Source organism: Rhinatrema bivittatum, chromosome 3, assembly GCF_901001135.1.
Source record: "Rhinatrema bivittatum chromosome 3, aRhiBiv1.1, whole genome shotgun sequence".
Taxonomy (NCBI): domain Eukaryota; kingdom Metazoa; phylum Chordata; class Amphibia; order Gymnophiona; family Rhinatrematidae; genus Rhinatrema; species Rhinatrema bivittatum.
Window position 1 is genome coordinate 162316545 of NC_042617.1, and position 27535 is coordinate 162344079.

General features: G+C 42.6%; 1 protein-coding gene across 5 annotated transcripts in view; it reads right to left on the minus strand.

The window, feature by feature from the left end:
* The window catches only part of BIRC6 (baculoviral IAP repeat containing 6), a 1045545-nt gene that overhangs the window by 775686 nt on the left and 242324 nt on the right, over positions 1–27535 (minus strand). For all 5 annotated transcript variants that reach the window (XM_029593898.1, XM_029593899.1, XM_029593901.1 and 2 more), the window contains exons 12-13: positions 24292–24517; positions 10454–10614 (exon numbers count right to left, since the gene is read on the minus strand). In XM_029593898.1, coding sequence (XP_029449758.1) covers positions 10454–10614; positions 24292–24517 — 387 coding nt within the window. The remainder of the gene's footprint in view (positions 1–10453; positions 10615–24291; positions 24518–27535) is intronic.

The following is a 27535-nucleotide window of genomic DNA, read 5'->3' on the forward strand; positions in this document are numbered from 1 at the left end:
CTCGATATATAAAAGCCTCAAATAAATAAATAAATAAATAAATCTGGTACAGCTCCTGTGATGTTGATGCTTCTGATGACAAAGGAATGGACTGCCAGTTCCTGAATTGCTTCTCCATCAGTTCCACTCAAGATAGTCGTCCCCTCAAAGTCATGGACACAGACACCACCTATGGATGTCATGCAATGACACCAAGAACAGGATACATCTATCTTGAGGATCGGTAATAGACATAGCCCTGGCACACCAAGAGCATAGCTGGAACCTACTAAATTTGGCCAACAGAAAAACAAGGCAAAGTCAAACTTGACGATAGCAGGTGAATCAATGCCTCTCAGGTACCAACCCAGCACAGAGAAGAAAAGGAAACTTACAAAACAAAACCTGCCTAAAGAAATAATAAAGAAAACTGTAGGACCTGCAACAAATGATCCAGCGACCAAAATAAACCCAAAACACAAGCCTAGGAGCAGAAGAATGAGGAACCATGACCAGTGGGCTCCACGGAAAAGAGACTTAAGTACTCTCCACATAGACGTGCAATATATGTGAGCATACTCAATGAAGCACAATCAAATTTCTAGAAACTTTGACATAAAAATTCTAGCCTTAGCTCTATCAGATAATGTCATCCAATTATGAGGACAGCCATCCTGCTTGCCCTCAGAGAATAAGGTGAAATCAGAAGACCTCAAAAGTTTACACATAGTTGTGTGCAAACTTTACTGCTGATGCAGGAAAGAGTTTTGTGCACAAATATGTGCTTATAGGTTTGCAGCCCTGATGTAAATTTCATGGTAATGAAGACATTAGCTATTACCACCAATGCAACCAGGTGCACCAGCTTTACTCTCATTTTCTTAGTGCTGGAAGCTTGAGCTGTGGTGCCAGGACCTGTACTCAGGATTTATGCACTGAAAACATGCTTTGTACACACAAAACATTTTCTGCACACAAAAAATGCTTTCTGTGCTGAAAGAGTGTAAATATTTTATACACAGAAAACTAGTGCACAGAAAACATGGTTTATGTGCATAAATCATGTTTTATGATTGCTTAGCTTTTTTTTTTTTCCTACGATATTTTCCGTTTAGTGTGGTTTTTTTTTAAACCCCTGATACATCAGGAGTAAAAACTTTTTAGCATGTGTATTAATAAATCACATACAGGCCAATACAGAACTGTGCGCTCAGCCGAGCACACCATTAGCCTCCGTTTGGCCACGCGTTTTCGACGCACTATTTTTACCCCTTATACAGTAAGGGGTAATAGCATGTGGAAAACGAACAGCCAACCCCCCCCCCAAAACTAATAGCGCTCATCACATGCAAATGCATGTTGATGAGCCTATTAGGTATTCACCCGCAATACAGAAAGCAAAATGTGCAGCCAAGCCACACATTTTACTTTCAGAAATTAACTCCTGCCAAAGGCAGGAATTAATTTCAGACGGCACCAGGCAAGTGTACAGAAAAGCAGAAAAAACTGCTTTTCTGTACACCCTCCAACTTAATATCATAGCGATATTAAGTCGGAGGCACCAAAATTAAAAAAAAAAAAAAAAAAAAATCTACTAAAAAAAAATCTGCCCGCAGCTCATAAAACAGACGCTCAATTTTGCCAGCGTCCATTTTCCGAACCCATGGCTGTCAGCGGGTTCAACAACAGATGCTGGTAAACTTAAGCATCGGCTGTCAGACCCGCTGACAGCTGCCGCTTCCGCCAATAAGGAGGCGCTAGGGACGCGCTACTGTCCCTAGCGCCTCCATATTAGTGTGTGCCCTAATTTAAATACTGCATCGTGCGCCCAGGAGAGGTGCCTGGGCACGCATTGGGAGAGCAGGCGCTCGCCTCGTAGCACAGACTCTCCCGCGTAGTTTACTGTATGGGCCTGATATTGTATCAAGGTGCACAGCTTAACACTCAGCTTATTACATCAGCCCTGTAGTTGGGTAAATTACAAGGTATACATCATCACAATAACCATCTAAAGTTTTTGAAAGCCTATGTCTTTAAATCACTAAGCTGTCACTAGAAACTCATGAAAGCCATCTTAATACTTCCCAAGCATATGCAGTAGGATCAATTTATTAAATCCTATCAGAAAGCACCTCAGCTCTGAGAACAGTACCCACAGTCGAGGTGTAAGGATAAGCCAGTCATCCTAAAAGGATGTGCAACTGAACCAAACTTTGCTGGCCTGAGCAACAGAAGATGGAAGTCATGCCACATGATGGCCCCTGAAGTTTTAATGCCTGTGAGAAATGCAGAAAGGAGAAGCAGCTATTATTGTTCTTCATATCAAGCACCTGTCTTAGATCTTACAGTTTTACTGGTATTGCTGGACACAAACTTGCCAAACTTTGTATCCAGTCATGGGACCCAGTATTGTTCACCAGTTATCTCCTGATTCACACCATATGTCTAAGAAGCAAGTTTAATCTTAATATATATATATATATATGTCTAGTTTCAGCAAATACTTTTGAGATTGTATATACTTTAGGAAACTTAGATCAAGATAGTCTATGTATTGTTGCTTTTCTCCACATGGATGGTGCCATTCACTTAATATTCAACTTTTGCTGACATGTCAAATGTATTCACTGATTGTTCTGATGCCAGAACAATAAAACACGTTAATGATTGGGAACATTGGGAACAGCCACTGAAATTAAAAAAAAAAAAAAAAAAAAGACAGATTAAAACCTAGAAGCTTTATTTCTGCTGAAATATATAACACTGGAAGCAGCTCAGATCTATTAACATAAAAAAAAAAACATAGCATCCAAGAACATATAGTCCGCGCAGACAGAGCACCCTGCTTACGCCCGCTATGGAGAACAAACAGGCAATCCATCTTTCAAAATGTTTCAGAGACCACCAGATACCGCACAAATCGCTTGACATCCAAGGACTGCAAGAGGCGAAACTCCTCCGCATCCCTGACATTATCCAGGGATGCAAGGAGATGGACTGATTCAAATGAAAGTCCGAGACTACCTTGGGCAAGAAGGGTGGAACAGTACGCAGCTGTAACTCCCGAGTCACCCAAAGAAATGGCTTCGGGCAAGACAAGGCCTGCAGCTCAGAAATTAGACACGCAGAACATATAGCCATCGGGAACCCAGTTTTCAAGGTCAACAACCGTAGGAAAAGGCAACGCAATGGTCAAAACGTATGGCCCACCAAAAAAATCCAGCACCAAATTAAGACTCCACAATGGAGCCGGCATTCTCAAGGGAGGCCTAAGATGCTTTACTCCCTTCAAAAAAACAGGCCATATCAGGATGCGACAAGGAAACACCATTCACCAGGCATCTGAAACAGGCAAGAGCCACAACCTGCACCTTCAAGGAATTAAGGGCAGATTCTTTATTCAATCCATCCTGCAAAAAATCCAGAATGAGAGGGATCTTAACTGAACAAGGAAGTACACCCCACTCCTCACACCAAACCACAAACACTCTCCAAACCTGCAGAAAAGCCAAGGAAGTAGAGAACTTGCAAGCACGGAGTAAAGTGGCAATCACTGCAGAGGAAAAACCATACTTTAACAGGCAACCCTCTCAAGGGCCAAACCATAAGAAAGAATAGAGTTGGATCCTCGTTAAGAAACGGTCCCTGCTGTAACAGATCTATGTACGGCGGACGACAAAGAGGGGCCTCTACCAGGAGTTGTCGCAAATCTGCATACCACGGACACCTGGGCCAGTCCGGCACCACCAAGAGTACTAGCCCCCTGTGGCCTTCAATCTTGCGAATTATCCAGCCCAGCAAGGGCCACGGAAGAAAAGCATAAAGCAAGCTGTCTTCCAGCCATACCTGTACAAGATAGTCTATTCCCAGGGACCAAGGATCCCTCCTCTAACTGTAGAATCGAGGAACCTTTGTATTTCAAGAAGTCGCCAACAGGTCAAGGAACAGAAGGCCCCAGCGATCCACAATCAGCTGAAAGGCCTTGGCTGACAATACCCGCTCTCCTGGGTCCAGACTCTTCCTGCTGAAAAAGTCCGCTCTTACGTTGTCTTTTCCTGCAATGTGAGAGGCTAAGATCAGCTGAAGATGACCTTCGGCCCATTCCATTAGCTGGCCTATTTCCTGTGACACTTGCTGGCTCTTGGTTCCTCCCTGGCTATTGATATAGGCCACCATCATCGCATTGTCCAACATTAAGCAAACTGCTTGATCCTGCAGCCTGTGGCTGAACTGTAAGCATGCCAGCCCCCACCAGGGGCCTCCAGGCGATCGATTCCAGTGGGATTCTTCAATATTCCAAACGCCGGTGGGCTGTTAACTCCAGACAGGGAGCCCCCCTAACCGTGGAGACTCGCTTCTGGCATGAGTACCAACCAGGTCAGAGAGGACAAGGGAACTCTTTCTCAGATGATCCTCCTGCAACCACCACCGAAGGTGTGAGCAGATTTCCTTTAGCAAGTGGAGCCAAACTGCATAGTCCTGAAACTGTAAATTCTAATGAGATAGCAGAGAGCTTATTTACCGGCGCCACAGAGGCAATAAACGAGCGCCGGAATGGCTCACACTCAAAATGTAATGCGCACAAAAAATAAAGCACCTAGAAGAAAGTGCGGCAAGGCACACGCACAATTTGTGCACCAAGTTAAGCACAGGAACAGTGAAAGATTTTGTGCATGCAAAAAGCACAACCAAAACAGAGCGCACAACAAGGGCGCAGAGCCGACACACTACACACACTGATGGCCTATACAGGGCAGCAGAAGACGCCAGAAGAACATGCAAAATCGACCGCAGTGGTCTACCATGCGGCGTGTAAGAAAAAAGCCTAAGTGCGGGGCCCAGCCCACCGGAGACCATTCAATCCACCCAACGGGTGCAGGAACAAACGTCTGTACGGCACGCCACGCACGGAGACCGGAGGAAGTCCTGAAACCCCTCTGTCTCTGATTCAAGGTAAAACTTTATCCTTTTTTTTTTTTTTTTTTTTTAAATCTTACCCGAGCTCAGCACTTACCAGCTGAATACAGAGACGGTCTCCAGCTATGAGAGTAAAGGACATCTGCCATCAACACCGCGTTCGGCCTCCTGCAACCGCTCCCTTTCAGATGAACTAGCAACTAAGTCCACACCGGAAAACCCAGCTACCGGATCAAGGCACATTTCTGAGGGACCACAGAAATCACCTCAGGAATTCTCAACTGGGGGAGGAAGCTTTAGGTATCACCGCAGGAGAGCGGGGCTGTCTTTTCCTTAATTTAGAATTTCAAATTTCTCCTCCCAAAAAGCTTGATGCAATCCCCATAGGGAGATGCACGTCCACCATATACTGGAGATAGAATACTGGCAGGCTGGGGTCACTGCAGGGTTAAATATAATGTGCCGTCAGCTTGCTCCGTTCTCCATCTGTTGACAGGGAAGCATGAACCCACTGGTCCTGTGCCCTTCTACATGCTAGGAAAAGTTTTTTTTTAAAGTTTAAAAATGTCCACGGATAAGTACAGATCTAGCTGGCTAAGTAGCGGCTGCTGCCACTTATCCAGATAAATTTTCACTTATTCAGTTAAGTAGTGGCTGCAACCAAGAAAAGGTTTTTTTTAAAAAGTTTAAAAATATCCACGGATAAGTACAGAATTATCTTGCTAAGTAGTGGCTGCTGCCAATTACCCGGATAAGTACTGATTTATCCATCTATCTAGCACAGGGCAACAGCTGTCAGATAGCCAGATACCCGGCACAGGTAATTTATTCGGCTAAGTGGTAGCCATAGCTTTCACAGACAGCTCCCCCTTCCTCTCCCGAGTTAAAATGTGCTAACAAAATCTCTTGCTCAGCTATTTTGTAGTAAATGTATTTGAATGTTTAGGGTCCTCTTGCCTCATGACCCACTCTTCAGCTCACAGATGGACTGACTGACATCCTGCTTTAGAATTTCTGATATAAAGCAGAATTCATGGTTTCGATTATAGCAACCTGTCCTGATACTAATCCAATAAAGTAGCCCTACATCGCCACCTAGCTTGAGTTAGGATGAGGTTCTTATTTTGGAAGGCAGCGTTTGATTTTTACCAAACAAAACGTTTATTGTGATTTAAAAGTTCAGTTTTTGCCTTAACTCTCCAGAAATCTTGCAGTCATCCAGATGCTATTTTGCAAACCTAAAATGGGCAGCAATTTTCTTTTGAGAAAGCAGTCGTTTCTTCCTAACTATCTTCCCATGAACACCATTTCCATTCTATTTTTTTTTTCCTGATGGTTGAAACCCACCTCAGCCACAGCGAGAGAGGCCTGCAAATCTTCAAATGTTTGTCTAGGGTTCTTTGAGACTTCATGGATGATTTTTCAGTTTGCTCCTGGAGTGATTTTAGTAGGATGACCACTATTTGTGTACTGTCAGCATAGTCTAACTTTCTCCAGTTTAGACTAGATGTCAGACAGTGGATGGATGGAGCCCCAAATGTTTAGAATTGGTATTGTAAACCTGTTCCAACAGATGAGTATCAACTACTCTTTTCTGTAGGTCCTCTGAAATTTCTTTTTTAAGTGGGTTGAGTCCCATTAACTTTCATACAGGCCGATACAGTACAGTGCGCTCCGGAGTGCACTGATAGCCAGCATTTGGATGCGTGTTTGACACGCTAGCTTTACCCCTTATTCAATAAGGGATAATAACGCGTCCAAAACGCGCGTCCAACAACCCCCCCCCCTTTGAACCTAATAGCGGCCACAACATGCAAATGCAGGTTGATGGCCCTATTAGGTATTCCTGCGCGATTCAGTAAGTAAAATGGGCAGCCAAGCCGCACATTTTACTTTCAGAAATTAGCACCTACCCAAAGGTAGGCGCTAATTTCCCCAGGTCCCGGGAAAGTGCACAGAAAAGCAGTAAAAACTGCTTTTCTGTGCACCCTCCGACTTAATATCATGGCGATATTAAGTCAGAGGTCCCAAAAGTTTAAAAAAGTAAAAAAAAAAAAAAAAAATTTGAAATAGGCCCGTGGCTCGAAAACCGGACGCTCAATTTTGCCAGCCTCCAGTTTCCAAACCCGCTGACAACCACCACTCCTGTCCAAAAAGAGGCGCTAGGGACGCGCTAGTGTCCCTAGCACCTCTTTTTACCGCCAGGCCTAATTTAAATAAATTTATTTACTATATCGTGCGCACAGGAGAGTGTCCTGTGCGCGCGCTGGGAGAGCGGGCGCTCGCCCGCTCTCCCGCGTTTTTTTACTGTATCGACCCAATAGTGAAGACCAAACAAATCTTTTTAGATCTTTCTGTAGGTGAAGATGCCCAAATTGAATCATACAGATTTACTCTGCAGCGTCATATACTTGTTACTCACTTTAAGCCTCTGTCTCTAATTAGCCAATTATGTTAAGGAGACTAGGGGTTCACTTATTTTTTTCACATGCACTGATTCTAAATTAGTCTAACTGTTCCTACTTTATATATTATTGTGTCTCAAGAAAAATGGAATTGGTTAATGTACACCCATTTTATTCCATAAGAACATAAGAACATAAGAAAATGCCATACTGGGTCAGACCAAGGGTCCATCAAGCCCAGCATCCTGTTTCCAACAGTGGCCAATCCAGGCCATAAGAACCTGGCAAGTACCCAAAAACTAAGTCTATTCCATGTAACCATTGCTAATGGCAGTGGCTATTCTCTAAGTGAACTTAATAGCAGGTAATGGACTTCTCCTCCAAGAACTTATCCAATCCTTTTTTAAACACAGCTATACTAACTGCACGAACCACATTCTCTGGCAACAAATTCCAGAGTTTAATTGTGCGTTGAGTAAAAAAGAACTTTCTCCGATTAGTTTTCAATGTGCCCCATGCTAACTTCATGGAGTGCCCCCTAGTCTTTCTACTATCCGAAAGAGTAAATAACAGATTCACATCTACCCGTTCTAGACCTCTCATGATTTTAAACACCTCTATCATATCCCCCCTCAGTCGTCTCTTCTCCAAGCTGAAAAGTCCTAACCTCTTTAGTCTTTCCTCATAGGGGAGTTGTTCCATTCCCCTTATCATTTTGGTAGCCCTTCTCTGTACCTTCTCCATCGCAATTATATCTTTTTTGAGATGCGGCGACCAGAATTGTACACAGTACTCAGGGTGCGGTCTCACCATGGAGCGATACAGAGGCATTATGACATTTTCCGTTTTATTCATCATTCCTTTTCTAATAATTCCCAACATTCTGTTTGCTTTTTTGACTGCCGCAGCACACTGCACTGACGATTTCAATGTGTTATCCACTATGACACCTAGATCTCTTTCTTGGGTTGTAGCACCTAATATGAAACCCAACATTGTGTAATTATAGCATGGGTTATTTTTCCCTATATGCATCACCTTGCACTTATCCACATTAAATTTCATCTGCCATTTGGATGCCCAATTTTCCAGTCTCACAAGGTCTTCCTGCAATTTATCACAATCTGCTTGTGATTTAACTACTCTGAACAATTTAGTGTCATCTGCAAATTTGATTATCTCACTCGTCGTATTTCTTTCCAGATCATTTATAAATATATTGAACAGTAAGGGTCCCAATACAGATCCCTGAGGCACTCCACTGTCCACTCCCTTCCACTGAGAAAATTGCCCATTCAATCCTACTCTCTGTTTCCTGTCTTTTAGCCAGTTTGCAATCCACGAAAGGACATCGCCACCTATCCCATGACTTTTTACTTTTCCTAGAAGCCTCTCATGAGGAACTTTGTCAAACGCCTTCTGAAAATCCAAGTATACTATATCTACCGGTTCACCTTTATCCACATGTTTATTAACTCCTTCAAAAAAGTGAAGCAGATTTGTGAGGCAAGACTTGCCCTGGGTAAAGCCATGCTGACTTTGTTCCATTAAACCATGTCTTTCTATATGTTCTGTGATTTTGATGTTTAGAACACTTTCCACTATTTTTCCTGGCACTGAAGTCAGGCTAACCGGTCTGTAGTTTCCCGGATCGCCCCTGGAGCCCTTTTTAAATATTGGGGTTACATTTGCTATCCTCCAGTCTTCAGGTACAATGGATGATTTTAATGATAATGATAAGTTACAATTGAATAAGTGTATGGTAATAACCTGTAATTCTCACCTCAAACATTTATTTTTAAAAATCATAGCCCGCTGATTCCAAAATTAAGAATTTGTAAATAAATACAAGTTCTTAATTTTGCATGACTTCTGCCAAAACTCCTCAAGGGCAATGTGAGAGGCAAAATTTATTTATAAAAATGTAGCTCACTGATCCGAATATTAAGAACTTGGAAATGAATAAATCTACAATATAAATAGGCTCTGACCGACGGCCCGCAAATGCGCAGTAGAGAGCAGCTCTACTGCGCATGGCAGAACAGAGAGCTCTAGGCGACGTGTTGACGTTACATGCAAGGAAGAGAGATGGGGACCAGGGTATCACAGAGGGGAAGAGGAAAGGGCAGACGAGCCGCCGCTTCCGAGAAACGGCCTGAGCCCGTTCCTCCGCCACCAGGGAAGGAGGGAGGGAGTAGGGACGGCCGGACTGTCATGCACAGGGACAGGAAGAAAGGGCAGAAAAGCACCGAGCCCGTCCATCCGCCGCCGGGGAAGGGGGGAGAGAGTTGGGATGGCCGAAGCAGAGCTAAATCTCGCCCATTTTAACCGTCACGCAAAGGGACAACAGCTGGCCCTGTAGAAGAGAAAAAGAGGGAGTGGATGAGGGCTGAGGGAAAAGGTTGTGGATGAGGTGAGAGGGGAAGGAAAGGGAAGATGAGAGGGGATGGAAGGAAAAGGGAAGAGGATGTGAATAAGTGAGAAGGGTAAGAAGTTGTGCAGAAGAGAAAAAGAGGGCGTGGAGGAGGGCTGAGGGGGGATGGAAGGAAAAGGGAAGAGGATATGAGTGCGTAAGTGGGAAGGGTAAATAGTTGTGAAGAGAGTGGCTCTGACCAACATGCCGGTCTGACTGACGGAATCTCGCCCGTTTGAACGGGCCTAACAGCTTGTAAATACATATTTGGGGTTCCACAAATTTTTCTTAGCACTGTATATTTGATAAGGCTGTTTTTAGCCAGCAGTTTCCCCCTCCTTTTTTGGGATTCCAGCTCAAACTGAAAGCAGCCTTTATGAGCTATGACAGAAAAAGCTTTCATTCACATCTACCCAAAACCTTTCCTCCCATTTGTTACCTTCTGCTCACTCCCATCTAGCCCACTCATCACAACAGTAGTCCTCAGCTAGGAATACCAGATTAAGGATCATTCCAGAACAAAATAAGAATAGACACTGAATCTGGCTTCTAGGTGCTGACACAGTGCAATGTTTGAAACTTCCTTTTCCCTTTACAGTTTGAGAAGCAGAAGTCAGGTTCAGAAACCAAACTCAGATCTCCCCTGTCACTGACCCACTGGACTAACAAGCGTGACCCACGTTAAGTGCTTTTAAAAGATAGCATTGCATTTCTGATTGAACAATTATTCTTCTCTTACCATTAACTTTGCCCAAGCCTGGAGCCTTTTTTTTCAATAATGTCACTTGGATCTGAGGAATGTTTGTGATGTTCGAATTCAGAAGAAATTTGAAGTCCACATGTCCAACCATACATGCTTTAGGTAACACCAGCTCAAACACATGCTCATCCCAACTGGAACTAATAAGGAGGTAAAGGGGAAAAGAAAAACACATTCAGACATTTTGTATAGTTATAACAAGGTATAACAGTAGAATGATGCAGTAAATGTATTAAGTTTGCTTTACAGGTATGAATATGACTAAAGACATTAGATCTGAATGAAAAAGTGTCTTATGAAAGTTAGCTACATGTCATAAAAGTGACATTCAAGCTCACTTCATTTAAGTGAAATATAAAGTATTTTTATAAGTCACTAGAATGTTTAAGAGAGAGCAAAAAGGTTACTTACCTGTAACAGGTGTTCTAAGAGGACAGCAGGATATAAGTCCTCATAAGTGGGTGACGTCAACCTTTGGAGCCAGGTGCAGGAAGATTACTAAAAAGATTCTAGAGGCTTTTGCCACGCATGCAGAATGATCTGTATCACTGCATCATGCAGGACCCCCTCAATTCACACCAGCAGTTTATACAAAAATGTAATAAACTAACTCAAAGGGGTGGCAGGGGGATTCTGTGAGGACATATATCCTACTATCTCTAAGAAAACATGTTATAGGTAAGCAACTTTAGCTTTCTCCAAGGACAAGCAGGATGTGAAGCTCTTACAAGTGGGGAATCCCTAGCTACAGACTGCTTCAAACAAAGCAAAAAAAAAAAATGGGAAAACATAAGAAAAATAGTGCCAATGGGCATAATTATTTTTTAGTGGCAGCCAGCCATTTCTTTTTTATAGGGACAGCATGCAAAATAATAATAGGCTCTTGAGGGGGGGATGGAGTTGAGATTTTAATCTGAAAAATAAACTCTGCAGAACAGACTAATCAAACCTACTTGTGTGTTGGAAGTCTCTATCCAAACAATGAAATATGCATGTATGGAGAGAACTCCACATTGCAGCCTTGCAAATCTTATCTTTGAAGGCTAATCTCAGGTATCCCACAGACACCTCTCCATGGCTAACACAAGCCTCGACATGCCCTGCCAGATTCAAGCCTGACTGGGCATATCAAAAAGCAATGCAATCTATTATCCAATTAGAAAGAGCAAAGGCAGTTCCAGGTTTATTGGGGTCAAAACTAACAAAAAGGGCTTCAACCCGCTCTTGCCGGAAGTTTAAGACTCTTTTCCCAGGCTTGTTTACCTTTGTGAACATGTGGCCTGGTGAAAAATGTTATAAGGACAATTGATTGGATAAAGTAGAAGACCCGAACAACCTTAGACAGGAACTTAAGTTGTGTGTGCAGAACCACCCTATTAGAAAAATACTTAGTATAGGGCAAAAAAAGGTTAATAGGGCCTGAAGCTGACTCTACATACCAAAGTGAACAATAAAAATGTGTACTGTATGTCACAGGAGTCTAATGGCAAAGCTGGGTCAATACCATATTGAGGCATCATGACAGCAGAAAGCTTGATGGGAGGCTTCAAGTGAAGCAAGACCCACATATCTGAATACCCCACCTTCAAGAGGATATAAACCAAATGGAGTCAGTCCAGAGGCTGGTCAGTGGTCTTAGTTATAAAGCATATAGGGGCAGAATAAAAGATCTAAACATGCATACCCTACAGGAAATGTGGGATAAGAAATATATGATAGAGACATTTATATACTTCTAGATAATGCCACTTTCAACAGAAAGGAAGCTCTAGAATGACAAATCATAGAAGGAGGGTGAAAAGAGGTAGACTCAGAAGTAATCTAAGAAAATATTTCTTTACAGAAAGAGTGGTTGATGCATGGAACAGCCTCTCAGTAGAAGTGGTGGATACAAGGAAAGTAGATGAATTCAAGAAAGCAGGGATTATAGAGTTGAGCAGATAGTGTGGATGAACAGACTCAATAGGTCATATGGGCTTTTTGTATTCACATTTCTAGGTTTCCATACAAACAAAAAACTAGAGAAGTGCTTGCCTTCTACATGGTGGTGATAAGCACTAACTGCACTGAGAAACCATACAATTTCCATGTGAAAAACCTTCTAAAAGCCAAAATATGAGATACATCCTCAGAAAGGTTAAGGGTATGCAAATCTACCCTCTGAACATCCAGGCTGCGAGCACTAGGGACCCGATGCGGGGAAGCAGCAGTGTTTCCAGATTCTGAGTGATGAAAGTTGAACAATTCCCCAACCTGACTGAGTTCCTGATTGGCATCTCCTTTAAGAGTATAAATCAAAATCTGTCTCAGCCACCAGAAGGCTTCGAGGATCATGGTCTCTCTGTCGCTCCTGAGGTTTAGCAAGATTTTTGCCACCAGAAAAATTTGAGGATAAGCATACAGAAGATCTTCCTCAATTTAGGGAGAAGGCATCCAAAGCTAGTTTAACTTGTGGTCCTCTTCTGGATCAGAAGTTTGGGATCTTTCTGTTCAGAGGAGACACAAATTTACTATGGGTATAGCATACACTTAATACCTTCTCAAAAGCAAAACTTAATGGAGCATGTGTTTTTCACACTTAATCCCCTTGTCCACTAGTGACTCCAAGGATAAATAGAGCAGATCTCTAAAGAAGTGAAGAAAAATATAATGCTAAATTAATTGGGTGCATGGGCAGACTTGTTGGGCCATACGATCTTTTTCAGCCGTCATGTTTCTATGTTTCTGGGTGTCATGCTGTTCTTGAAGCAAATCGTTTAACACAGCCCTTCACATCTTTAAAAATGTTTTGCATGCTTCCGATTATGCACTGAAAGCCTAGAGGCATTTGTCGGCTTCGCTCCTGCACTTGGCTGCTTGATTTAACCTGATTGCTGATGTTTATACTTACCTCTCTTGGCATGGCTAGCTCTAAAAAGGTGATTCAACTATCCATTCTGAAATTATGGGCAGATAAAGGCCCTAAGAGTGCAAAACCTGGCTCAAAACTGAAACAGATATGGCAGATGAAGGTGGAGGACCCGTCCTCAGAGCGATACTGGCCTCCCGTCAGAGGTTCTGCCAGAGCAGGAATCCTTCATTCAAGACCTTATGGAACAATTTGCCAAAAAGATCTCAAACTGTACTCCCGCCTCTCCATCACTGTTGAGAAGGTGGCTGACCTGGTGAAACTGGGCCAGGAAAATGCAGCTTGTCTCGAGTAACAGGAAACTAAGATGGCGATGTCATCGGTGAGTGACAAAATGGATAGTTGATCATAACTACAAAGATCTCCTCGAAAAGAGAGACATTCTGGGAAAACAGTCACACCGGTGTAATATTCACATCCTAGGTGTACCTGAACGCATGGAGGGATCTGATGCCATTGCATTTTTCTCAACATGGCTGCCAACTTTCCTGCACCTTGAGACCCACGGAGCGGCTATCAAGCTCGATAGGGCTCACCATGCTTTGGCGACCATCCTGGTGAATGGGAACCACCCACGAGCAGTCATAATTAAATTTCATAATTACACTGACAAGAACAAAATTCTTGCAGTGGCACAGGACCTGAAAGATCTCTTGTTCCAAGGCAGCAGGATTATGTTCTTCCCAGACCTTTCCGTGGATCTACAGCATAAACAGCAAGCTTTTGCCGGAGGTTAAAAAAAAAAAATAGATCTGAAAAAGTTGAACATGCGATATGCCCTGCTATACCCAGCGAAGTTGAAGATATTTGCTCAGGGCAAATCCTTCATCATGAACACAGTAAAGGAAGTGGAGCAAAGGCTGAAGGATAACACCACAAGTCACTAACCAGTAGATCGTTTGATGCTCTTTCATGTTCTTCTGTCTTCTGGCAGCGATAGCCAATTTCCCTAGCAGCTCATGTCGACATCTTTTTCACTGCTTTACACAGTTTTACACCCCCTTCAGCGTGAATATATTTTTTTGATAACATTCTCTTTTTGTTGGCTTTTTGCCTTTCAGTTGATTTTCTCTCTTCGGGACTGTGCACTTTATTTTTGTGGCTTAATAAAACTGGATGGAGAGGTCTGCGGCTTTTTTTGCAATATTTTACTTTTGTTTGCTGTTAAATTTTTCATTTCTGGACTTGATATCTTTCACACGATCCTGGAAGTTATTCTTGTGCATCTATGGATTTTTGCTTTTCACTCCTGGGACCTGATGTTGTCCCTTGGACATTGTGGAATGCTCCTTTGCATGGTTATTGTACACTGGGGGTCATGGTGTGCTCTCTGGCCTATATTTCTTTCATTGTGTTTTGTTCCCTCCTTTATTTTAGTTTTCTTCGGCTTTCTTTTTTCTGGAATGTTTTCTGGGACGATTGATGTGCTGGGAAGGGGTGGTAGTGTTTGGAGGGTTTCTTTGTTGCCTTGGGGTATGGTTCGCTTAGATATCGGGTGGTTTGTTCTCCTGCTGCGGTACTGTGAATTGGCAGGGGAAGGGGAGGGGATTTGTTTGGCTGGGCAAATGGTTATGAGTGGGGTTCTAGCTGGTTTCCTTCGGTATAAATATTTTTCTCACCAAAGTGTAAGCTGGCTTTGTTGGTGGGTGATATTTCTCCCTAGGTTCTGGTTTGGGTGGGGAGGGGGGGGGGTTCCCCAAGAGTTTCCTGATAAATGTTTCTGTTGGGTAGGTTTGGGGTGGAGAGGAGTTGCTGCTGGGGGTCTCTATTGGGAACTGAAAGTGAGGTGCAGGATTTTAGCTTTATCTCTTCTTTAACTAGTGCTTCTGGTTTATCTTTCCACGGCAGGATCCACATGCTTGGGCCCGGGTCATGGATACCCTAGACTGCTCTTTCAAGGGCTGGTGTTTCCTAAGAACATAAGAACATGACATACTGGGTCAGACCAAAGGTCCATCAAGCCCAGCATCCTGTTTCCAACAGAGGCCAATCCAGGCCATAAGAACCTGGCAAGTACCCCAAAACAGTCTATTCCATGCTACTGTTGCTAGTAATAGCAGTGTCTATTTTCTAAGTCAACTTAATTAATAGCAGGTAATGGACTTCTCCAAGAACCTATCCAGTCCTTTTTTAAACACAACTACACTAACTGTACTAACCACATCCTCTGGCAACAAATTCCAGAGTTTGTGTGCTGAGTGAATTTCTCCGATTAGTTTTAAATGTGTCACATGCTAACTTCATGGAGTGCCCCCTAGTCTTTCTATTATCGGAAAGAGTAAATAACTGATTCACATTAACCCGTTCTAGACCTCTCATGATTTTAAACACCTCTATCATATCCCCCCCTCAGCCATCTCTTCTCCAAGCTGAAAAGTCCTAACCCCTTTAGTCTTTCCTCATAGGGGCTCCATTTCCTTTATCATTTTGGTCGTCCTTCTCTGTACCTTCTCCATCGCAACTATATCTTTCTTGAGATGCGGCGACCAGAATTGTACGTAGTATTCAAGGTGCAGTCTCACCATAAAGCGATACAGAGGCATTATGACATTTTCCATTTTATTCACCATTCCCTTTCTTATAATTCCCAACATTGTTTGCTTTTTTGACTGCCGTAGCACACTGAACCGATGATTTCAATGTGTTATCCACTATGACGCCTAGATCTCTTTCTTGTGTGGAAGCTCCTAATATGGAACCTAACACTGTGTAACTATAGTATGGGTTATTTTTCCCTATATGCATCACCTTGCACTTATCCACATTAAATTTCATCTGCCATTTCGATGCCCAATTTTCTAGTCTCAGAAGGTCTTCCTGCAATTTATCACAATCTGCTTGTGATTTAACTATTCTGAACAATTTTGTCTGCAAATTTGATTACTTCACTTGTCATATTTCTTTCCAGATCATTTATAAATATACTGAAAAGTACGGGTCCCAATACAGATCCCTGAAGCGCTTCCACTGAGAAAATTGTCCATTTAATCCTACTCTGTTTCCTGTCTTTTAGCCAGTTTGTAATCCACGAAAGGACATCACCACCTATCCCATGACTTTTTACTTTTCCTAGAAACCTCTCATGAAGAACTTTGTCAAACGCCTTCTGAAAATCCAAATATACTACATCTACCAGTTCACCTTTATCTACATGATTATTAACTCCTTCAAAAAAGTGAAGCAGATTTGTGAGGCAATACTTGCCTTGGGTAAAGCCATGCTGACTCTGTTCCACTAAACCATGTCTTTCTATATGTTCTGTGATTTTGATATTTCGAACACTTTCCACTATTTTTCCTGGCACTGAAGTCAGGCTAACTGGTCTGTAGTTTCCCAGATTGCTCCTGGAGCCTTTTTTAAATATTGGGGTTATATTAGCCACCCTCCAGTCTTCAGGTACAATGGATGATTTTAATGATAGGTTACAAATTTTTACTAATAGGTCTGAAATTTCATTTTTGAGTTCCTTCAGAATCCTGGGGTGTATACCATCCGGTCCCGGTGATTTACTACTCCTCAGTTTGTCAATCAAGCCTACCTCATCTTCTAGATTCACCATGATTTCGTTCAGTCCATCTGAATCATTACCCATGAAAACCTTCTCTGATACGGGTATCTCCCCAACATCCTCTTCAGTAAACACTGAAGCAAAAAAATCATTTAATCTTTCTGCGATAACCTTATCTTCACTAATTGCCCCTTTAACCCCTCGATCATCTAACGGTCCAACTGACTCCCTCACAGGCTTTCTGCTTAGGATATATTTTTAAAAGTTTTTACTGTGAGCTTTTGCCTCTACGGCCAACTTCTTTTCAAATTCTCTTAGCCTGTCTTTTCAATGTCTTACCATTTAACTTGCCAATGTTTATGCATTATCCTATTTTCTTCTGTTGGATCCTTCTTCCAATTTTTGAATGAAGATCTTTTGGCTAAAATAGTTTTTCACCTCCCCTTTTAACCATGCTGGTGACTGTTTTGCCTTCTTTCCACCATTCTTAATGCATCTGGACTGTGCTTCTAGGATGTTTTGGGTTTTTTTTGTTTTGTTTTTTTTTAACAATGACCACGCCTCTTGCACACTTTTTACCTTTGTAGGTGCTCCTTTGTTTTTTTCTTTTTTTCTCATTGTATCAAAGTTTCCCTTTTGAAAATTTAGCACAAGAGCCGTGGATTTGCTTACTGTCCCCCTTCCAGTCATTAATTCAAATTTGATCATATTATGATCACTATTGCCACCGTTACCTCTCTCACCAAATCCTGTGCTCCACTTAGAATTAGATCTAAAATTTCTCCCTCTTGTCGGTTCCTGAACCAATTGCTCCATAAAGCTGTCATTTATTCCATTCAGGAACTTTATCTCTCTAGCATGTTCCGATGATACATTTACACAGTCAATATTGGGGTAATTGAAATCTCCCATTATTACTGCACTACTAATTTGGTTAGCTTCCCTAATTTCTCTTAGCATTTCACTGTCCGTCTCACTATCTTGACCAGGTGGACGGTAGTATACTCCTGTCACTATAGTCTTCCCTAACACACAAGGGATTTCTACCCATAAAGATTCGATTGTGCATGTAGTCTCATGCAGGATGTTTATCCTGTTGGACTCTATGCCATCCTAGACATAAAGCGCCACACCGCCTCCCAGGTGCTCCTCTGTCATTGCGATATAATTTGTTCCCTGGTATAGCACTGTCCCATTGGTTATCCTCCTTCCACCATGTCTGAGATGCCAATTAAGTCTAGGTCATCATTCACTGAGACATCCTTCTCTATCTTTCCCATTTCTCTCCCTTTTATACCTTGGTTTTGCATCTGCTTTGATTATTACTATCAGTCTGAACATGGCATCTTGTTGAATGTTCGGGGAATTTCATCTCCCATTAAGAGAAAACATTCTGCAGTTTGCACATCAGCAGGTGGCTCAAATTCTTATGATTCAGGAAACCCATATGACATGCGCAGCATAAAAAACTAAAACAGACTGTGTGGGGGTGGTTTATTATTCTTCCTATAAGTCTCATAGTAGGGGGGCATTTGCATTTTAGTGGATAAAACTTGCCTCTTATGGTACATTGTCAGCATAAAGATGTGGAGGGGCGTTATGTGATTCTGGATTGTGTGCTCATCAATAATACCTTCACTCTTTTGAACATTTATGGGCCTAACAGTGATCAGTTTATGATTTATCGAGCATTGACAGATACTCTTGCAGCATTTGGTGCTGATCACTTATGCCTAAGGGGAGATTGGAATGTCTGTCCAGACCCGCTCTTGGATAAGAATTCTGCATCTGCTTCTAATGCCCTGGTGATGCCATCCAGCCGCCCGCTAACCCCACCGAGATAAGGATGCTCCCAACACAAGGAGACCAGAGGAAACCTGAATTGTTATCCCCCGATGTCTCTCTGCTGGAGCCCGAGTGGTTGGGGCAGGAAGACTCGGCCCAAAGTGAGACCTTTGGGGCTGGCGGGAGAAGGACAATTGGAGCTGCTGAACCAGAAGTCGGAGTGGTAACGGCTGAGAACTCTGTGTTTCAGGCAGCTGACCTGTAAGGCCTCAACTTTATTCTTTAGAAATGCTTTGGGAAGCAATAAATACAGTCAACAAGAATAAGATACTACAATTGCATACTATTACAGACAATGTTAAAAAGCTTGAACAACGGATGAATGATGTGGAAAATGAAGTTTTGAAATCAAAGGAGAAGGTAGATTCTGTTAAAGTGAATTTAGAAAGTAATGCAAATACCCAACGATTGCAGATGAAGTTGGAAAATATGAGAAATCAGTTGAGAGGGAGAAATTTGAGGTGTATAAATTGGCATATATTTCACCGAAATGTATTTGGAGAAGATACTTAATGGAGATCTTGAACATTCTTGAAGGTGCTTTACCCATTATGGCAAAAGAATATTATATGCCCCCATTAAGGAGGAGAGAAACAGATGAGGATAATATACAAGTCTTAACTCCAAAGGAACCCCTAATTTGGATATTTTAGCAGTACTGGAGCGAACAGAAGAAAACATAACACCGGCTATGTTAATAGTAACTTTCTTATTAGAATCTGATAAAGAATGGATTTTTAAGAAATATTTCTGTCACAGATCTGAGTTTTTCCTGAATCAAAAAAATTCAAATACTTCCAGATATATCTCGACAGACACAAAAGAGGAGACAACAATTTTTATTGTTGAAGCCTAGAGTTCTCGAATTAGGTTCATTATTTGCCTTAAAATTTCTGTGCAAATGTCTAATTAAACATCAAGGGATATCATATTTGTTTTATCAACCATCACAGCTGTCTGCTTTCCTGGTTAATAAAATAGGTCCTCAGTTTAGCTCCTCACCAGCTCTGGCTAAAAGCTCAGATCAGGCTGGGACCTCTAAAAAGTATAAGGAATCCACAGCTTGCTTATTTCCTCATGGGGTTTTTTTTTCTTGTTTAATGTAAAATTGCATGAATGTTCTTAGAAAAAATTTATTTCTATCGTAATGTAAACTTTTTGGATTGTGTAAATCTTGGGACATAAAGTGGGCTTGATAGACATATGAAATAATTTTGTAATACCTAATGAGTGTTTAATTTTCTTATTAATGTGATTTCATCGCATGTGTTTCCTTTTTCAAGTGTACCGGTATTTACTTGAAAAATAATGTATAAAAGTAATAAATAGAGAAAAAAAGGGAATGAAACAATTACTCTATGAGAAAAGATCGAAGAGGTTACAGCTCTTTGGTTTGGAGAAGACACAGCCGAAGGGAGATGTGATAGAGGTCTATAAGTTACTGAGTGGAGAGAAATGGGTAAAAGTGAATCAGTTGTTTTTTCTTTCAAAAAGTACAAAGCCTGGGGGACATTCAATTAAGTTATTACATGATATATTTAAGACAAATAGGAGAAAATATTTTTTTACTCCATGCATAATTAAATACTGGACTTTACTGCTGGAGGATGTGGAGAAAGCTGTTAGTGTAGCTGGGTTTAAAAAAGGTTCCTGGAAGAAAATTCCATAAACCATTATTAAGGAGGACTTGGGGAAATCTACTGCTTATCCCTGGATATGCAGCAAGGAATCTATTGTCCTATTGATATTCTGCCAAGTACTTGTGACCTGGATTGGACACTACTGGAAACAGGATACTTGGTTTTATGGACCTTTTGTCTGAGCCAGTATGACAACTCTTATGTAATGATTTTGTTTTAGCTGACAGCTGAATGACTAAAGTAAAACTTTGCTGTGTTGTGGTTCTCTGAAATTGATTATAGAACATTTTGAAAGAGACTAGGCCAGTTGACATTCCGTCTAAAATTATAGAACATTCTTGAATAGATACAAAGCCAGTTGACATTCCAACCAACTATGAGCCATAGATAACATTTACACTGCCACTCTCTCTTCCTACTCCCCTGGCCAAACCCCTTTTCCTCCACCCTTTCAGGCCCTAACTCCTTCATCTTCTACTATCTCTCCCCTCCTTTCAGGCTCAACCCTTTACATTCTCTCTCCACCCCACCACACTCCAAGAATCTGACCTCTCTCTCATAGAGCTCATCTCTCGTGCATGCCCGCATACGAACACACACACACAGACCCTCAAACAGGTTCCCTCTGTCCTTTCACACACATACACACACACACACCCTCTCATGCGCACACACACCCCTCACATAGCCTCCCTTTCTCTCTCATGTGCACACCTCCCCCCTTAACACAGGCTCCCTTCTCTTTCTTTCATGCACATACACATCCTTACACAGGCTCCCTCCCCTTTCTCATGCACACATATCCTCATGCAGGCTCCCTCTCCAACACACAAACAGGCACCCTCACACACACATAGTCCCTCTCTCAAGCACATAGGCTCCCAAACTCCTACTCACATACACACACTTCCTCACATAGGCTCCCTCTCTCTCACACACACACACCCTCTCTCTCTCTCACACTCACAGGCTCTTGTGCTGTCATTCTGGGCCTCTTCCTCTGTCTCTTCAGCCACAGGCAGGATAGGCACTGCCTGCGTCTCCGCCATGCCTAATTTTCTGTCACAAGCAGGATGTGCTCAGCTTGTAGCCGTAGGGCCTCACTCCTAATTCTATACCAAGTGTGGAAATTCTGCACAGAAAGGAAATTCTGTACAAATTCTATGCTGCACAGTTGTGCAGAATTCTCCCAGAAGTACAATCTAAGTGGCTGCCCGAGCCAACAGAAAATCAAGTAACTTGCTGAAAGCCACAAATAAATGCAGTGCCAGAAAGACAAACTCAAATCTAATGACTGCGAGCTTATTCCTATAAACATCACATCCATCCTGCTTTCCTACCTTGCAAGTTTTTATTTAAAAAGAGCACTTAATTGGGGATCAGACTATTTTTAAGTCTGCTTTTTTCCACTCTCATCTAACTGCAGCTGTGTTGTACCTTGAACACTGGAAATTAGAGTTACAAAGTATAGACTTAAAATGTCTCCTTGCCATCTAGAGACATGTAGCCATCTGCTAAGAACCAGAATCATAAACCAGTTGGTTTGCCCAGTTGTACATCTGCTTCCTGTTTACTCCAAAATGGAAAAGTTAAGCATTGGAAGAAAAAGGAAATAGCTACACAATGCTTCAAAGCAGGCAGGTCCATGTTGCTGACTGACAGCAGTCTGAGACCTATATAACTATATCTAGTAAATGAAATGTCTTTGTAAGTTATACTTTACAGCTCTAATCAGCTATTTTCATAAACATACATCTGAAAAGTACTAAAATAGTACTAAAAAGGCCACCCCGAATGTAAAATATAAAAAAATAGTAATCATTGCCTATAAATGACTAATTTTAAATTAAGGGCTACTAATGGTAAGTTAGCAACCACACAACTTTTCTCAGCTTCTTGCACCCACTAAACGCCTTTTTAAGTTTAAAAACTAGATTTGAAAATTACATTCACTACCTTTTTTTTTAGCCATCTTCAGGAATATATACACAATAGCTTAAAAAAATCCAATCAGAGTATTCAGACTGAATAACTCTTCTGATGGAATTTTCAACTCATACAAAAGCAAAACATTAAGAATTTTATCAAAACACATAACACAGTAACGACAACAGAAAAAAACCAAATGGTTCATCCAGTCTGCCCAGCAAGCTTCTTATGGTAGTAACTGCTGCTCCGTGCAAGTTACCACCCAAGCTTTATTAAAGGTAGTAATATTAAAAATCAAAACCAAGCAACTGTCAAGCCCATAACAAAATTACTGCTAGCAACATTTTTACAAGATGAACAGCCTTCTTCATAACTCAGACAATGCTGCTTAAATGTGCTTTGATTTTGGACTTGGCCGTAGAAACAATCCTTTGCTTTTTCCATAATGTCTGCGTATCAGTACCCTAGACCACAAAAGTTAGGGCCCAGCGTTGGTTGTCATCTGAATCCAATTCCTCTCTCCCCCCCACACTGTCGAAGTAGAGAGTGATGCTGCAGTTGTGTAAAAATCCTGTGTGTTAATTGGTTAAGGGTAGTAATCCCCATGCCTTGTTAGAGGTTGCAGCTGCCTCTCCATGCTGGTTATCCCCCATGCAGCCTTTTCTTAACTTCCAGCGCTAGCCTTTAGGGATCCACAGTGTTTATCCCTATGCCTTTTTTAATTCATGTACTGCTTTTGTCTTCACCACTTCTTCCAGAAGGGCATTCCATGTCTCCATGAAGTAGTATTTCCTGACATTGGCTCGAAGTTATCCCCCCTGAAGTTTCATATCGTGACCACCTAGTTCTACTGTTGCTTTCCTCCAGAAAAGATTCAAGGAACATGTATATAGATTCACATGTTCTTAATGCTAAAGCTATGCAAAGTTTCTTGAGCGCATCTGAGTACATGAGCTGATAAGCAGAATAAAATATAATTGTCAACTTTCTGAACTGTCTCTCAAAAACCAGATATGCATTAAGACATTGGTTTACTTACAATTCAATCAACCACCACAACCAGAACTTTCTGGTTCCTAATGATTTAATGATCTTACCTCTCTGATTACCATTTGCCTTAGACTAACGTTACTCAAATGCAGTCATCAACCATTTTCTGAGGCCAAAATTCCTCCAGCCACTGGAGTCTCATCACTGTCCAACTCTCCACCCTACTTATACGGCTTTGCACAGCTCTTCAAGTCTGAACCTTGCAATGCCCATGTTCCCACACTGCATTTGCAAGAAGAGTAGTGGAGCAGAAGCAATGTGAGTAATGAAGCAGCAGCAAATGAAGGAGGAAGGAGAGGGAGTGAAGTGCCTTCCATGAACTCCCCCCAACCCTTCCAAATGCATTTTTATCCTCAGTATTTAATACTCCCAGTTGGCAGAAGTATACAGCAACATCACTCTCTAATGCCAGACTGTGTGTCCCTTCTGCTGAAATCGAACAGCAGCAGAGGGCAGCTTCAGGCGGAAGATAATCTGCTCAGCTTTATTCCTGCCCAGAGAAAGAGGGAGATACATTTGGGAGGTAGATAAATGCATCAACAGGTTGAAATATAGTATCAGAAATCATTTGGATAGTGGAAGAGCTTATTTACTGTATTTATATATTTAAATTTGCTATACAAGACTTACATCCTTTGAAGAAGTGCCAACCTTGGTCAGAGCACCTCAAGGTGGTTTTCCATACTATAGATCAAATACACAATACAGAAAATTGAGAGCATCAGAAGGGGAACTAGAAGTGGAGCGGGAGACTGAATTGGAAGGGGGAACAGGATGAAGATAGCTAATGCATCACGGAGGAAAACTTTCCGAGCAGCCACCAGTAATAGGTGGTTTAGACACCTCTGCAATGACCTTAACTTTCATATTACATACAGACTAAACACATAGCTAAGCTGTAGCTATGTAGGGTTCAGCAGCACCAGTTACCACTTACTTATCCGTCTGCAGTTTCCAAGTGCGCGTGTGCTGAGCTGCATCCCCATGGTGCTGCTGATGTAAGTGCTGAGGGTGCCGCCTCTGCTGCTGCTCCTGCTGCACTTCAACCCAACATGGAGGAACTGTGGCTGAAAAGCGGGGGATTAAGGTCTCAAAACGGGTGAGTTCCACCAAGGATGTCAATGTTTCAAGGGAGAAGGGCTGGTCCACCAAGAGATCAACTCCTAAACATGTTAAAGGGAAAAAAGCACAAGATGGACTTTTTATTTAATTAATACACAAAGTGGATACAAATATTTTATACTATTAAAAAATGGTCAGCAACAAATTACAGCCAGAAATACAAATGTTCCTGTATTTTTCAAATTACTTGACAGACGGTAATTTTATGACTGTGTAGATAGGGATAAAGTCTACATGGAACTTGTGCATGCAGATTTTAGCCAGCATTTTCAATGCCAACTTACATGCATAAGTGCATTTTGAAAATGTTTGAGCAATTGATCAGGTACAGGCACAGATTAACTCACATAAAGTTATACCTCCCCTTTGAAGGGTGTAACTTATGCAGGTTAATTTAAGCGCATAATTTTTAAAGAGAAACTACTTACCTGATAATTTTGTTTTCCTTAGTGTAGACAGATGGACTCAGCATCCCGTCCACAGTCACCCAGGAACGGTTATGCTCCCTTGCCAGCAGAAGGAGATGGAGTCAGATTTCAAAGCTGACGTCACCCTAGATACACCCCTGCAGTGACCTCAGCCCTTCAGTATTCTCTTCAAATGCCATTGTGGACATACTAATGAAAAAAACTGATTAAAAATATGATTAAAAACAGATAAACACTGAACTCCAGTAAGAATATAGATGCCCTGATCTAGGGACTGGGTGACGGCTTACCCGTAACCTCTTAGAATTGATATCCACTCCACAGGCGAATCCTTGGCACCATTCCTGGGCAACCATGAATGGGATGCTGAATCCATCTGTCTACACTAAGGAAAACAAAATTATCAGGTAAGTAGTTTCTCCATTTCCTAGCATATAGCCAGATGGACTCAGGACCAATGGGATGTACCAAAGCTACTCCCGATTGGGGCAGGAGGCTGCCCGCAGTCCGCTTAACACCACCCTTGCAAAGACTGCATCCTCTCGGGCCTGTACAGCCAGGCGATAGAACCTAGAGAAGGTGTGAAGGAGGACCATGTCGCTGCTCGGCAGATATTGACAGGAGACCGTAGTCTAGCTTCCACCCATGAGACCGCCTGAGCCCTGGTGAAATCAGTTTTAACCTGAGAAGGTAATGGCTTTCCTGCCTCCACATAGGCTCTGTGACAACCTCCTTAATCCAGCGAGCTATGGTAGCCTGTGAAGCTGGTTCGCCCTGCTTCCTTTCACACTAGTTCTGAAGCTTCCAGATACCGCCCCAAATGTCTATTGACATTCAAATGACAGAGTAGGCGGTATCCTTCCACATCCTTGTGCTTATCTAGGGATGGCAACAAAATGGACTGATTCAAATATAACTCCAAGACTACCTTGGGCAAGAAGGATGGAATAGTATGAAGCTGTAATGCTCTGGAGTCATCCGGAAGAATGGTTCCTGACACGACAATGCCTGCAGTTCAGAGATGCGACATGCCGAGCATATAGCCACCAGAAGCAGTTTTCAAGGTTAATAAATGCAAGGAAAGCCTGTGCAGTGACCAAAAGGAGGGCCCTGTCAAAAATTCTAATACTAGATTAAAATTCCATAAGGGAATCAGACACAATAGGTGTGGCTGGAGGTGCTTCACCCATTTCAGAAAGCAGGCCACGTCCAGATGAGCTGACAAGCGGGTTCTGTTCACCTCGCCCCTGAAACAGGAGAGACACACTACCTGGAACTTCAAGGAGTTAAGGGTCAAACCTTTATTCAAGCAGTCATGCAAAGATTTCAGAATTAGTGTGATTTTGACCATCCGAGGGGGGACACCATGTTCCTTGCACCAGGCCTCAAATACTCTCCAGACCCGCACATATGCTCAGGATGTAGAGAACTTCAAGCGTGGAGTAATGTGGCAATTACTGCCACAGAATATCCTCACTTCATCAAGCGAGCCCTCTCAAGGGCCAGATAGTAAGACAGAATAAAGTCAGATCCTCGAGAAAGACCGGTCCCTGCTAAAGCAGGCCCCTGTGCGGTGGGAGGCACAGGGGGGTCTCCACTAGTAGTTTCCGCATGTCTGCAAACCACGGACACCTTGGCCAATCTGGAGCTACTAGAAGGACTAATCTCCTGTAGTGCTCAATTCTGTGAATGACCCTGCCCAGCAAGGGCCATGGAGGGAAGGCTTATAGCAACTCTTCTTCCATCCAGGTTTGTACGAGAGTGTCGATCCCCAGGGACCACTGATCTCTTCTGCGACTGAAGAATCGGGGAACCTTCACATTGTGGGATGCAGCCAGCAGGTTGTTGGACAGGAGACCCTAGCAATCTACTATCAGCTGAAAGGCTTTGGCCAGCGCCCACTCTCCTGGATCCAGACTCTGCCTACTTAGAAAGTCTGCTCTGACTGACCTTTCCTGCAATGTGGGAGGCTGAGATCATGTAGATGTATTTCTGCCCATTCCATACAGAGATCTATCTCCTGTGCTACTTGCTGGCTCTTGGTTCCACCTGGCAGTTGATATAGGCTACCATTGTTGCATTGTCTGTCATTACGCAGAACGCTTGACCCTGGAATCTGTGGCTGAATTGTAGACACGCCAATCTGACTGCTCAGGTTTCCAGGCAGTTGATGTTCCAGAGGGCCGCTTCCTCAGTCCAACGACCCTGGGCCATTAGTTCCTGACAGTGACCACCCCAGCCCTGGAGGCTCGCATCTGTTGTGAGGACCAGCTAGTTCAGGATGGACAGGGATACACCTCTGCTCAGATGAGCTTCCTGCAGGCGCCACTGGAGCCGAGAGCATACTCCCATCAGTAAGTGGAGGCGAATCGAATAGTCTTGTGACTGTGGGTTCTAACATGACAGTAGTGAGCATTCAAGTGGTCACATGTGTGCTCTCGCCCATGGCACTACTTCCAGGGTTGCTGCCATCAACCCGAGAGCTTGGAGATAGCTCCACTACTGTCGGGCGTATTGTGCTCATTAACTGACGCACTTAGGACATCAACTTCCTTATCCACGTGGTCGGAAGGAAGACCTTGCCCTGCTTGGTGTCGAACTGGACGCCCAGATATTCCAAGGACTAAGAGG